The sequence below is a fragment of the Ahaetulla prasina genome, chromosome 4 (genome assembly GCF_028640845.1).
Source record: "Ahaetulla prasina isolate Xishuangbanna chromosome 4, ASM2864084v1, whole genome shotgun sequence".
Taxonomy (NCBI): Eukaryota; Metazoa; Chordata; class Lepidosauria; order Squamata; family Colubridae; genus Ahaetulla; species Ahaetulla prasina.
Genome location: NC_080542.1, coordinates 108,113,362 through 108,128,954, shown reverse-complemented (window position 1 = coordinate 108,128,954; position 15,593 = coordinate 108,113,362). Strand labels below are relative to the sequence as shown.

At 33.7% G+C, this 15,593-nt stretch overlaps 1 protein-coding gene across 1 annotated transcript in view; it reads right to left on the bottom strand.

Moving 5' to 3' along the window:
• Window positions 1-978: 978 nt before the first annotated feature.
• The window catches only part of SNX13 (sorting nexin 13), a 152,797-nt gene continuing 138,182 nt past the window's right edge, over window positions 979-15,593 (bottom strand). The window contains exons 24-25 of the mRNA XM_058182742.1: window positions 13,479-13,591; window positions 979-4,806 (exon numbers count right to left, since the gene is read on the bottom strand). Of these exons, the coding sequence (XP_058038725.1) occupies window positions 4,559-4,806; window positions 13,479-13,591 (361 nt within the window). The 3' untranslated portion in view covers window positions 979-4,558. The remainder of the gene's footprint in view (window positions 4,807-13,478; window positions 13,592-15,593) is intronic.

Genomic DNA, 15,593 nt, shown 5'->3' with positions numbered 1-15,593 from the left:
TTCAAAGCCAAAGAGCCAGCGCTGTCCGAAGACGTCTCCATGGTCATGTGGCTGGCATGACTCAATGCCAAAAGCACACAGAACGCTGTTACCTTCCCACCAAAGATGGTCCCTATTTTTTCTACTTTCATTTTTATGTGCTTTCGAAACTGCTAGATTGGCAGAAGCTGGGACAAGTAATGGGAGCTCACCCCATTACTTGTACATACTTATATACTTATTATGTAATACTTATTATATTACTTACATACTACATTTGCCAAAAAAAAAAAGATTTCTAAATATAGCTAAACCACAATTTGTTCTTTTAGCAGAAATCAAAATCCATTATTAGGAGATAGAATTTAATTGCTATTATTATAAATACATTGTTGTTACCTCATAAATTTGCTGTTACCTCATGCCTCCCACCGACCCGTACGCTCACACAGAGAGGGACTTCTCAGGGTGCCGTCCGCCAAACAATGTCGGCTGGCGGCCCCCAGGGGAAGATCCTTCTCTGTGGGGGCTCCTACTCTCTGGAATGAACTTCCCCCTGGTTTACGCCAAATACCTGACCTTCGGACCTTTCGCCGCAAATTGAAAACACATTTGTTTATTCGCGTGGGGCTGGCTTAAGTTTTTCTTAAACTGCTTAAATTTTTTAAATTCTAAATTCTATTTATGTTTTAAATTGGGGTTTTTAGATTTTAAATATTTTAATTTTTCGGCCAATTGTATAGTAAGTTTCTTAATTTAGTTTTTAATTGTACATTGTTTATGTTTTATCCTGGCTGTACACCGCCCTGAGTCCTTTGGGAGAAGGGCGGTCTACAAATCCAATTAATAATAATAATAATAATAATAATAATAATAATAATAACAACAACAACAACAACAACAACAACAACAACAACAACAACAACAACAACAACAACAACAACAATAAAAAATTGTAAATTTATTACACAAGGCAAATAAATGGGTCAAACGCAAATATTTCTTGTTAATGCTTTATTAGTGTACTTTTTTCCCCAGCTCCTTTGTTGGACAAACATAATGGAAACTCCAAATAAAAATTTAGAATTTTCAACTGTTCAGAACAAGAGAGACTATGGCATTCCATTTACCCATTTTTTCTTTAAAGAAAAGCATATTGATAGAACCATTAGGCACGCAGTTGACACATAATATACAATTTTATGCACATGTCACTTATATATATTCTACATGTTGATGTGCTCTTTAGATTTTGCTCCTTGCAAAGTAAGAACTATGCTTTTTTGAGCATAGAAAAGATTTTCAAGGAGTGACAAACCAGACTTTTAAAACAAGTCCTTAGATAAGCCAACACAGCAGCAATAACTGAATATTATACATTGTTAATATAGTTTACCCTTGATCTCAAAACCTTAAATATGTTTTTTACAATTATTCAAATACACATGCATTACATGAAAATATTGCACTAAAGTTAGAACTGAGAGTGGAGTTCATATCTTATTTTTTTAAATTATTACACTTTCTGGTAGCATTAAAATTGTTTAATTGTAGCAACACCAGAGGCAGAAGCTTGAGGGTGAACTATATGAATATTCAACCTTACTATCCATTCTCTTAAATTAAGGCTAAATGCATTTGTTGGACAATGGCACATTTATTTTCAGAGGCTAGTCATAGCATTCTCAGTCTGGGATGTGTGTGACTAATTATGTGCAGCAATAACATAAATTGTGGTGGATGCTTTAAAGGGTATAAAATGATGGGCTACAGTTCATGTAATGTCAATGGATCACATGTGAGGTAATTATAATAATTTATTAGGGCTATGTGTATAACATGCTACCTCCCTGTAGGCTCATTTTGAAATTAAATACAGATGACAAAACACTATGTTATAGTAACTATTAACATAAAATGCATATTATGTTTCCTTAATGCAAAGGTTTATTGGCTAAGAAATTAATTTCTAAAGTCAACTACTGAGGATAATCCTAAAACCTATAGATGATATTCATGGATAAGCGATACATTCTATTTTACTGACAGAGATTTGTCCATTTGTATTTTAGATCTGGGATAATCTACAATAATTATTTCAAGTTCAAGTAAGAAATCGAAGGATAGTTCTAATTTGTCTCCCACTGGGCTTCCTTTGTCTGATGGTCTATGTAGATTCTGGTTGCCCATCACTTTAAAAAGCAACTGCCTGGAATACAAGGACATTTAGAGGTCAAATACAACTGTTGAGAGGATGAACATTTAAACTGCAGGGGTAATTCAAAGTACCCGATATTCCTTCAGTTAAAATGCAAAGAACAGTAGAATGCTAGACAGGTGTCCTATTTTTCTATGCAAAATAATTTTGTTTTTTTTAAAATAGAAAAATTTATGTATCTAAATCTCATTATAATTTGTATAGCCATATACATCTCATTATGTATATGCCATAAATCTCATTATAATTTGTATAGCCAAACTATTTTTATTTTTTCATTAAGAAATGGGAAAAAGAAAAAAAATCAGAACTGTATTAAAGATGATCAACTGTTATCTATATTTAGAAGCATGAGGCATGATAGACAGGAAATGATATTTCATATATTTTATCTTAAGCTGTTCTGCTACCACTAAAAGGTATTATACATATAGTTTATAACTCTGTAATATTTTTTTTAAAAAGCCGCAATTGCAATTTAGCACATGCTTCTTGTAATGAACATGTAAAAATTTCTTTTTCAATTTGGCCAGTATTAAGCAAGCTTCCTTTCCTTTCGCATTTCATTTATTTTGAAGCTGCAAATTATTTTCTCCTGAATGTAAATAGTAACTTCAGTTACAAGATTTTTGCAAATACAGTAGTATTTACACTCAAAAGTCAAACATTTCTTCAAAAGAAATCATGTTAATGAACCAAATATTCTTAATGAAAATGTTCAATATAAGAGTAGTAAATTAATATTGTAGTTTGGCTATTCTTAGGAATTTAAACATCTTTTTAAATAGACTACATAATATATTATTTTGAAGTTGAAACAAACAGTACTTTCTTGGTGATATCAGGGATTCTTGAAGAAAAATAAGGGGGGGAAATGTAAATTCAAGTCTAAACAATTATTACTTCGTTCATAAGTAGTCATTATGCTGGAAGTAAAAACAGATGTAGAAAAGATTTATTGAAATTTATATTATGCAAAAAATATTAAAAGCTATGATAATCATGCTTATTTTCCTTCATATATATGATATATATTCAGGAACTTGCTATGGTTTGCAGATGACTATAGGGAAAGTCAGTAAGACTTTTATCCGGTACGTTCCCACAGAGAGGGACTCCTCAGGGTGCCGTCAGCCAAACAATGTCGACTGGCGGCCCCCAGGGGGAGGGCCTTCTCTGTGGGGGCTCCTACCCTGTGGAACGAGCTTCCCCTCAGGCTTCGACAACTACCTGACCTTAGGACCTTTCGCCGCGAACTTAAAACCTATTTATTTGGTATGGCTGGACTGGCCTGATTTTAAATTTTAATTATGGGTTTTTAATTTCTGTAATTTTTATGGAGTGTAATTGCTATTTTAAATTTTTTGGCAAATTTGAATCAGTTTTTTAAGGGTTGTTTTAATTATGGTGTATGTTTCTGTTTGTATTTTATCTGCCTGTTCACCGCCCTGAGTCCTTCGGGAGAAGGGCGGTATACAAATTAAAACATTATTATTATTATTATATCAGTAACAATTCATTTTAGTAATTTACCAGCTGAGGTGAATGTATCAGAGTGATTTCTTTATGGTCAAATAGGGGATTTTTAAAAAAAGAAGTTCATAATGTCAAGAGCATAGTATTTTTCTTTGCTTCTTTCCCAATCTCCCAGATTATTAACAAGGAAATAAATATACTAATTCTTGGTTTAATTTTAAATATTGTTTTGAACCTTCTCATTTAAGTTATATATACCCCTGAAAGGACTAATTTGAAGAATATATCAAAACCCTGTTTTTTTTCCCTTAATAGTAAAACTTGAACAAAGTATTTCTTACGTTCATAAAGGTTTTCCACATATTAAACTTAATTAGGAAAAATAATTTGAAAGCATAGATTTTTTTTTACAACCATTTGTCCACTAGATTTCTTATCATGCTAGTCCAACTTCTGCAGAGCTAGGAGATACTCATAATACAAATCAAATCACACCTGATTCTCACATTGCACAATCTCCTAGTTCCAAGCAAAGCAGTCAAGTCCTCTATTTTCTACCCTAGAAGTTGTGCTTTACTTTAATCAATGGATCCAATATAGCATTTTTCATTGTTGGCAGTTACAATCTATAAGATTCGGAAGAGACAGAGATTTTCACAGCAGACTAGTAGTCTTCTCAATGTTACACAAAGATACCAAATCATTTAAAACACATGAATCCAGTTCATGGTTGCATTAGTGATGAAAATGAGAAGAACCACATTTCTTATGTATGTATTAATGATCTAATATAAGATTCTAAAAGACTGGTGTGAGAATAACAGCATGAGTTTTAAGCCCCAGAGAACATGCCCAGGTTTTGGGCAAATTTTACAGTAGAGTGTGTCACCTTTTCTGTAAATAAGATGATTGTGTAGATTGTAGTTTATGTTTATATACCTGCATCTGCTTTGAACGTGAATGCAATTTTTTGAAGAGATCATGGAATCCATACTCTGAAAATAAGGTTTCCAAGAAGCCCTCCAGAAAAACATATACCATTCTCTTATTTAGCTGAGTATGCTGGAACATTTCAAAGACTCGGAGAATGCCTTTTCTTGTTGTCTCAGCACCAAGGATATGCTTCAACTCATCTAGAGAAATCACAAAACAAACTTCAGTAGAAGCTTTATCTTCATTTTCACATAAACATTAATTGAATGATCTTCTGATTATAAATTATTAAAAATACTATTTAAATTGATTCTGTAAAAAGTATAATATCACATTCAAGAAAGATTACTTTTTTAATACAAGTATTATTTCTCAATTGTTTTATAACATATAAATGTATTATCCATATAAATGTATTATCATTTATATGGAGGGAAAACAAGACTGTATTTAGTTGACAATTAAAAAATAACATTATGAATGAATTGGAATACTACAAAGTCCACTCCGAAAAACAGCTAGCATTGATCTTTCTGGATGCACAAAAAGCTTTCAATAACATGAACTGGCAGTTTATGACGTTACTATTAAAAAACATGAACTTCGGTGAAAACTTTGTGAAGATGATCCAAGCAATATATTCCAATCAAACGGCAAAAGTGATAGTAAAAGGAGAAATATTGATTTCTGCAATCTTGATTGCAGAAAATATGACTTCAGTAACAGAGTTGTTAATGCCTGGAATGCACTACCAGACTCTGTGTTCTCTTCCCAAAATCCCCAAAGCTTTAACCAAAAACTATGTACTATTGACCTCATCCCATTCCTAAGTGGTCTGTAAGGGGCCTGTGTAAAGAGCACCAACGTGCCTACCGTTCCTGTCCTAATGTTCTCTTGATTGCGTCCAATTTCGTTGGATATAAATAAAAGATTTGAAGATTAAAAAAAAACAAAAACGAAGTACAGACGACCTAGTATTTATTTTGAAGGAACCCATAGAAACAGGATCCAAATTAATAAAGAAAATAGAAAAGTTCAGTGCTGTGGCAGGACTTAAAATAACAAGGAAAAGACCAAGATATTGACAAAGAACCTTACAAATAAACAGAAAATTGTACTGATGGAAAAGTTGGAAATCCAGATAACTAAAAAAGTTAAATACCTCAGAATTTGGCTAACAACAAGATGTACATCCATTAAAGATGTACATCCATTAAAGAAGACAACAATTAATACAGCAAATAAAGACAGATCTGGACAAATAGAAACATTTACAGCTGTCATTGTGTGGAAGGTTAGCCACAACAAAAATGAATATTCTGCAGAAATTGTTATTCTTGTTTCAAGTAATTCAGATAAAATTAGGAAAAAGGTTTTTTGAAGATTTAAATAGACTTGATGTTAAAGTTAAAAAAATCAAGAATTAAACTGAAAATGTTACAAGATACCAAAAACAAGGGAGGATTTGGGCTACCGGATTGGATAAATTTGAAGAACAAAAGAATATTGATGATAGAATGGCATGATTTACAACTGGGGTGGCATGCATTTGTATGGTATGGGAAAAGTAAACCACATAGTTACTTCCAACATAAATTCTCCGATGTCAGTATGGGAAAAAAATCCAACAGAATCATTATATGAAAAATACTGGTCTGGCTATCCACGATGGAGGCGTTAATATACCCTAATGTTTTAGATCGGGATAAAATTGTAAGGACAAAGATATACTAAATGAACAAGGGGATTTAAAATAAAAAAATCAGGGAATTGATTTTGCCACATATACAAATACAAATGAGACATAAGAAAGATACAGAGATGAATGGATTTTATAAGAAACCCCAAGAATTGGACAAGATACTGTTAGGGACAGATGAAAAATTAATAACAAAAATTTATAGTTACCTATTGAACTTTAAAATGGAAGAAGAATATGTAAAAGAAACCATGAAAGCATGGGCAAAATTCTTTGGATATACTATAGAATTAGATAATTGGCAAAAACTATGGGAAAGAAATTACAAATTAACAATGTCAACAGCATCCAAAGAAACTCTATATAAAATAAATGGCATTTGCCACCAGCAAGAATGGCAAAAATGTTCCTAAACATGTCACCATAATGTTGGAAATATAAATAGGTACCAGGATCCTACTATCATATGTGGTAGACTTGTCCAACGGAAAAAAAATATTGGTCAAAGATAGATTAGAAGAGATGACATCACAACAAATAGATCTAAAAGCAGAATTATTCTTATTAGGTATACTATCCAGGAAATACAATAAAAGAATCACATACTTAATGTAAGATGTAATAATAGCAGCTAGAATTGGAAAAACGAAAGTGTACCGATAGACAAAAAGGTAATAAAGAAAATATTAAAACGTGCTGAATTGGACAGGTTAACAATGGAACTTAAAAATAAAGAGGAATCTGGGGCGTGGCCATGACCGTGGTGGGGTAAGGACCTTTCCTTCACTTCACAGGGCTTATTAATGAAGATTTATGAGAATTTATGCCGTTTGGAATGCACTGTTATGGATGAAAGTTAATAAATCATGAACTGAAAGTGTTAACAGCCCAGCAGATTGAATTTAAAACTGGTAGGTCATCTGAAACGGCTTGAATTAAGGAGTTTCTACAGCGTGGGTTGACCGAGCCGGCAGACAAGATAAGTTGGAATAAATTACTGTGTTCTGTTTTTCCAAAATTAACTATCTTGTTCTGTGTTAAAAAAAAATTTTCTATTGCTGAGGCTAAGGAATGAATATTAAGGACTGAATATTAAGGACTGAATTTGATAATGAGAAGAATTTTTTTTTTTTTGAGCCTTCCGGAAGTTCAGCCAAGAAGAATTTAATTGAAGAGAAGAGAAACTGATTTTTTATTGGATTGTTTGGCAGTAAGAGGATTTTACTGAGCTAATTTTTTCTTTATTTTTTTTTTCTCTTGAGAGCAAATTAATAGCTTGTTTATATTACAAAAAAAAAAAAAAGGATTTTGCTTCGTTTAAGTTGGTTTGTCTTCCTTTCTGCTTTGCTGACGTGGAGGAAAAATGGCGCTGATTAATGTTAGCTGTGAAGTTTTGTGTTTCTTTGTGGAGTATCCTTGAACTTGAGAGATAACAGTGCAAATAAGCCGCTTCGCTTCAATTAAAAGACAGTCGTCCTTTGATCTTCACTAAGACCCTCTGTAAAATTGGTTTGGAATCTTAGTTTGGGAAATTTTTTGGTTTTTTTCAAAATGACTCAACAACTTTCAGAAACGCAGCAACTTGCTGCAGCTTTAAATAAAATTGGGGGAAAAATAGCAGGACTATCAGAGCGTATAGATAATTTGACATTGAAACTGACATCCGAAATGCATAATTTGAAGCAAGAGATGAATGAAAACTTTGCAAAACAAAAGAGGAAATGATAATGATTAAAGATGAAATGGAGCAGATGCATGTGCATGAGGTAAAAGTAGATCGGCAAATTGGTAAAATATTTTATAAAATGAGCAGCAAGATAAGAGAATTTGTCTTTTGGAAGAAGAGATGAGGAAATATAATTTGTTATCAGAGGAATCTCGAAGAAAAGGAGGATAAATTGAAACAGCGGGTTCTGAAATGGATTAATGATTTGGATACGCAACTTACGCTCACAATAGCAGACCTGGCAAGTGTTTTAGAATTGGATATAGAAGGCAAAATGGTTCTAACAGGAATGTGCTTGTCAGGTTCGCAAATCTTGGTGATAAGTTGGAAGTTATGGCCAAGGTGAGAGAGTTGGGAGATGCTTTGAGTTTGAAGGAAGACTATTCAAGTCTTCCCGGATATATCAAGAGAAGAAAGGGCATGGAGATTTTTTAAAACCAATCACAAAAGTTTTGAGAGATAATGGAATTAAATACAATTGAGGCCACCACAACAATTGAAATTTTTTATAAAGGAAGGATGCGTACAATCACCCCAGATATAGATGCATTATTATATTTACGGAGCTTGGACTGATTGAGATGGAGGATTTAATGGAGATAAAAGATCAAATGCTTCAGATGGGTGGAACATACGGAAACATCAATCCCAGAAGAAGAAAAAGGGGCTATTGGAGGGCAAGACTCAAAGGGTTAAAGAGGAAAGAAATATCACCTGTGTTGGTTGAACAGAAGAAGAGTCGTGAGGATACAGTAGGAGAAGAAGCAGATAAGAGTCTTGGAAAATATGAAGCTGAATGCGGTCATCGCTATCTTTTTTTGAGTGATGAATTTAAATAGACAGCCCGAAAGAAGTGGCCCGGCATTGGCACGTCCCTCTCCCCATTCTCTTTATAGAGGCGAAACCGATGAGGATGTGGGGAAGAAGATTGTTTGTACTTTATTGTTTGTTTTGTTTTGTTTGTTTTGTTTTTTTTGTTTTCTTATTGTTGTTTATATGTTAAATATGGTAGTTTAATGTCGGGTGGTGGGCACAGAAAGGAAGATGCGGGATAGGATTAAAAATTTATATTTTAAATGGGAGTTATAAAAATAATGTCATGGAATGTGAAGGGTACAGGAATCAGATTAAAAGAAGAAGATTGGAATTTAAGATTAAAAGGATTTACCAGACATTTTATTTTTACAAGAAACCCATCAGAAATCTGAAGATTCAAATAGAATGTATATAAAAGGTATGCAAATATATGAAAAGCATTTGGAACTTCAAAAGCTAGAGGAGTTGCAACACTGATATCAGATAGGGTGTACTTTGAAAACATAAGGTAATTTTGGATGAAGATGGAAGATATGTAATAATTGTTGGAAATCTTAATGAGGAAAAAGTGACACTTGTTAATTTATATTTACCGAATGAAAACAAAGAGAATTTCTTGAAAAATAACAAAATTTTGGAGAATGAAAGTGTAGGAAAGTAATTGTGGCTGGGGATTTTAATTTAATCAGAGATAAAATAGATAGTACTAATCCCACCCGCTGTGGAGGAGCAAATAAAATGGGGATTTTAAATATGTGGATGCTTCAAACGGCGTGGTTGATGTGTGGAGAGAGGTTAAAGGAATTGAGAGAGTATACACTTTTTTCTAAGATATATAATACATATTCTAGAATTGATTATATTTTTCTTTCTAAAGATTTGTTGAATAATGTGGATAAGGTAGATGTGGGAATTTAAAGATTCTGATCATGCAGAAGTTATGGTGGACTTAGATTTTAATTTTGAGAAAAAGAAGCTATTGGAGATATGACGAGAAATTGTATAAAATGAAAAGGATAAAAATGGATACTTAAAAATTGGAGGAAAGTTGGAGATTAAATGATAACGGGAGGTTAAATTTGAAATTGTTTGGGATGCGATGAAAGCGGTGTTTAGAGGAGAGTATTAAATTATCAAGTAGGAAATATAAAAATTATAAAAATTAAAATGGAAAGAGATAAAAATCAGATTAAAGAATTGGAAAATCAATTTTGCTTACTAAAGAAAAAAAATTCTTCAGGAGCTTAATATGTTAAGAAATAAAATGATAGAAGAAGATACAGAGTTAGTAAAAGAAATTTGAGATTTTTAAATAGGAATTTTTGAATTTAGTAATAGAAATTCTAAATTATTGGCAAAGATGGCGAAAGATAAAAGAGAGAAGAGAGAAATTGGAGTTTTGATAGATGATAGAGGTATAAGATGTTATAAAAAATTAGAGAAATGTGAAGTGGTTAGAAATTTTTTTCAGAATCTATATTCAAAGAAACCAATTAATCGGGAAAATTGCAAAGCTATTTAGAAAAGTATGTGGTGAAAATTGATCAAACATATAAGGAATTGATGGAAGAAGATATAACACAAGATGAGATTAATGGAATAATACAAAAATTAAAATTAGGGAAAGCTCCAGGTGAGGATGGATTACCTGTTGAGTTTTATAAAGAATTTAAAGAATTAATAATACCAAGATTGCAAAAATTATTCAATGGAATATTACATGGTGGGAAGTACCTTCGTCATGGAATAGAACGGTGATATCCTAATTCCTAAACCAGATAAAGATTTAGAAAGGATTGAGTCCTATCGGCCCATTTCTTTAATTAATCAGGATGCAAAGATATTTACTGCTATTATAAGTAATAGATTAAATAGATTTATAGATAGATATATAAGTTATAATCAAGTAGGTTTTGTGAAGGGTAGATACATGAGTGATATTGTTAGAAGAGTATTAAATATTATAGATGTAGCTGAATATAATGGTGATAAAATTGGTATAGTATCATTGGATATTTTTAAAGCTTTTGATTCTGTACAATGGGAAACAATTAAAGTAATTGTGGAGGCTTTAGGCTTTGGTAATAAGTTTATACATGTTATTTCAAAATTGTACCAAAAGAGCAGTGCAAGAGTGAAGGTGAATGGAATATTAACTGAAGAGATAAAATTAGAAGCTGGTACGAGACAAGGATGTCCCCTGTCCCCAACATTATTTTTATTGGCTATGGAAATATTGACAAAAATGATAGAAAAAGATGAAGAATTAGAAGGATATAAGGGGTATAAGATAAATTTGTATGGATGATACTTTAATTATTTTGAAAATGTAGAGAAAGATCTGAAAAGATATATAAGCATTTGATAGAATTTGAGGAAATGACAGGATTGAAAGTAAATTGGTCAAAGTCAGAATTATTGATGGATAGTAATGGTAATGAGTCTGAGAATATGCAAGAGCAATTTGGGATAAGGATTAAAACACATTGAAATATTTGGGTATAGTGCTTTCACTTAAGGTTAAAGAATTGAAAAACTTAATTATGATGTGGTGATTAACGAAATTGAGAAGAAGATAGATAAATATAAAATTTTAAAGTTGTCTTGGTTTGGTAGAATTGCAATGTGTAAGATGATGTTGCTGCCCAAGTTCAACTTTTTATTCGAGATGCTACCACTAAATTTGACAGAGAAAGATATTGAAGGATATCAGAAAAAACTGGATAAATTTTGCAATGGTGGCAAAAGACCTAGATTAGTGAAGAAAATGTGGTATCAAAATCAAAAGGAAGGTGGATTAGGAATCCCCAAATTATTTAATTATTACTGTGCGTATGGTATCCGGATAGTGGTAAAAATACTTAAAGGTGAAGATAACTATTGGAGAGATTTAGAGTTAAGGGATATAGAGAAATTTGGATCAAGGTGGTTTTTAGATAAAGCAAATTTAAAATGTGTAAGTAGAAGTTATTGGTTAAAGGGATTAAGTAAAATGTGGAACAAATTTGTTAAAATTTTAATTCCGGATATAATCTTTTTGGGGGAGACAACTGGAATTTGGCCGATTAAAAATAATATAAAAGCTAATGAAGTGATTAAAGAGGAAAATATAGAAATTATTAGAGATTGGATAAAAGTTATGGGAAATGAAAGGAGGAATAAAGAAATTATTGAAAAATTAGGGTTAAGTTGGTTTGAAAAAATACAGATAGAAAAATGGACAAAAAAACAAAAGGAAAATTATTCGATAAATAGATGTGAAACTGAATTTGAATATTTAGTATCTCGGATTATGAAAGATGAAATTGGGCTAAAGGGACTCGTTAGTAGGGTTTATAAGATTATAAATTCTGATGAAAAATTACAAAGAGTGGTGAGGACAAATTGGGAAAAAGTTCTTAATATTGAAATACCAGATTCAGAAGGGAATGTGAATTGGAAGAGTAGAATTACGAGAACATTATCTAAAAGGAATAAAGAGCACAATTATAAAGTTGTTTGGAAATGGTATTTGACTCAGTAAGATTGTCACAAATGGATAAAAAATTAGTAAAAATGTTGGAGATGTGAGATGGAATTGGGGACTTATGAACATATGTGGTATAATTGTGATAAGGTTAAAAGTTTTGGCAACAATTGGAGAAAATGATATTTGAAATGATGGGGAAAGTAATAACATTGAGAGTGGAAACTATATTATTGTTGGTAATTAAGGAAATAGAATTAACAAAATATGAAAAAGAATTGATTAGAATTATGATTATAATAGGTAGAATTATAATAGCTAGATATTGGAAACTAGATGTGATTTTTAGAATAGAAGAGTGGAATTCTGAAATGTGGAAATTAGCTTTAAATGATAAAATGACATGTGATATTAAAATTAGAAGTGGTGTGTATAAAGAAGATATTTTCTGGAAGACTTGGAAACCATTTGTGGACTTTGCGCTTGGAACATTGGACGCTTCAGTACCTGTACCTCGAGAACGTGGATTTTGGCAATCATGAGGATATATCCGAAGACCCAAATCTTCCTTTTATGTATAGCACAAGGGTGTAATAATGTATTTTTTGTTTGTTTGTTTGTTGTAAAAAAAGTAATAAAATAAAAAAAAATAAAAAAAATAAAGAGGAATCTGAGTATTGCTCAACATGGGACTTATTGTACAAATGGTTAGATAACAGGTGCAGAGATTAGTAACTTAATAACGAAAGAAAATCAACAAAATAGAAATAGGTAGAGTTATATAGATATATACAAGAATAGATATCGTAAGTAACAGTACTATCGGAATTGTACAGGATTATAGATTAAAACGTAGAGTGAAAATGTTATAGAGTGGTGCAACTATGAAAATAATGGTCATAACTGGACATACAACACTATGTATTTAAAAGAGAGTACATTGTATGACTACGAGAATGATGGTTAGACTCAGGGCGTATAATACTATTTGTACTTAAAAAGGACTTGATACAGCCAGTACACTGGCATTACAAAACTGGAAATATGATGTATAGGAAAGGAAAATGTATAATAATTTTTTTTAAAATACTATTTAGTTATTACATTTGATGGTATTTCCTTATTTCTGTTCAAGAAAGTAATTAGTTTAATACCTTCCACTTACCAGGCATTACTCCCAGCAGTTTTGTTTTTGCAGCAATTCGCGTTCGCATTCTGATTGCATTATCTCTGTGTGGAACAGTTTCAGCTAAAATGCCATTTGGCCAAAAGGCATCTCTAGAAGGAGACAAATCTATTTATTAAAATGACTATCATTTTAGAATTACAGTATCTGAAAATAGTGCTATTACCAAATACATCTTGCCTATGACAGGTTTGCATGAAATAAAAGAACAGCACTTGAATGATCTTTTTCCTTGATAAATGTACATGCATTATCAGACTAAGCTTTTGAGTGATTTATTGAATTTATAATGGCATTACACATGACTGTGCTTCAGTTTATAAGGTGGAGCCCAATGAAACAATATTAAGCTTAGGAATCAGTAAAATCTAGCTAGGTGGTATATACAAAGTTACACACACTCTCCTCATTTAGTGATTACTGTGTTTTTGGAGTATAAGATTCACTTCCCCCCCCCCAAGAGGGTGAAAATTTGGATGCATCTTATACACTGAATGTAGCCCTGCCCACCCACTGGCCCCCACCCTTTGGCATCTGACTCCCAACAATTTACCTCTTTGCAGCAAGCAGCAAACTGCAAACAGCCTGTTTCAGCTTCAGTACAGCCTGATTAGCAGAAGCAGCTGATGGTTGGATCGGCCTCCGGGCCCTCAGCTGTTTCAGGCTGCAGGGATTGCCATTGCCTATTGCCGCAAGGGCCTCCAATATTTGCTGCAAAGAGGTAAATTGCTGGGAGGCAAAAAAAAATTCTTGTGCTAATCAGGCTGTTCTGAAAACAAAAATGAAGGTAAAGCTTGCTGTTTGCTGCAAGAGACAAATTGCTGGGAGGCAGAGGCAGATTTTTTTCTTGTTTTCCTCCCCAAAAAAGGTAGGTGTGTCTTATAGTCCGGAGAGTCTTATACTCCGAAAAATACAGTATGTTTCTTTCCATTACTGGTTGTTTAAGTGAACACATAACTGTGTGAAAGAGACTACAAAGATCATTGGTTGTTACCACCTCATTCAGATAAAAGTTTCCTATGGTATCCTGTGTATAACATTTCTCCCATTTTTTGCCTTCTCATAGGTAGATGAATTCTTAAAACAAACTAATTCTTCCTGAGCTGCCCTTTTCAGCAGCAAAATACTTCTCTAAAATCAGTTTTACACTGAAGACTTTTGTAGTCAGGTACCAGAAATTTAGTAATAAATGTATACACTGGTCAGAAAATGATTCAACCGAGATGGCGGAGACACGTATTGTTGAGGTTGAGGTTATTTGGGATGAGTTTGATTCTGTGGCTCTTGAGGACGTGGACAGGTTGCTGGGGAGGTTACATGCAACTACATGTTTACTGGACCCGTGTCCTTCCTGGCTAGTGCTGGCTGCTCAGGAAGTGACACGAGGCTGGCTCCAGGGGATTATAAATGCTTCTTTGGTTGAAGGGGTTTTCCCCGCCGCCTTGAAAGAGGCGGTGGTGAGACCTCTCCTGAAGAAGCCTTCCCTGGACCCAGCTATTTTGGGAAACTACCGTCCAGTCTCCAACCTTCGCTTTGTGGCGAAGGTTGTAGAGAGTGTGGTTGTGTGGCAGCTCCCCCGGCACCTGGAGGAAGCTGTCTATCTAGACCCGTTCCAGTCCGGCTTCCGACCCGGTTACAGCACGGAGACGGCTTTGGTCGCGTTGGTGGATGACCTCTGGAGGGCCAGGGACAGGGGTTGTTCCTCTGCCTTGGTCCTATTAGATCTCTCAGCGGCTTTTGATACCATCGACCATGGTATCCTGCTACGCCGGTTGGAGGAATTGGGAGTGGGAGGCTCCGTTTATCGGTGGTTCTCCTCCTATCTCTCCGATCGGTCGCAGACGGTGTTGACAGGGGGGCAGAGGTCGTCCGCGAGGCGCCTCACTTGTGGGGTACCTCAGGGGTCGATTCTCTCGCCTACCCTGTTCAACATTTATATGAAGCCGCTGGGTGAGGTCATCAGTGGTTTCGGGGTGAGTTATCATCTGTACGCTGATGATACTCAGCTGTACTTTTCCACCCCGGACCACCGCAATGAAGCGGTCGAAGTGCTGTCCCGGTGCCTGGAAGCTGTACGGGTCTGGATGGGGAGAA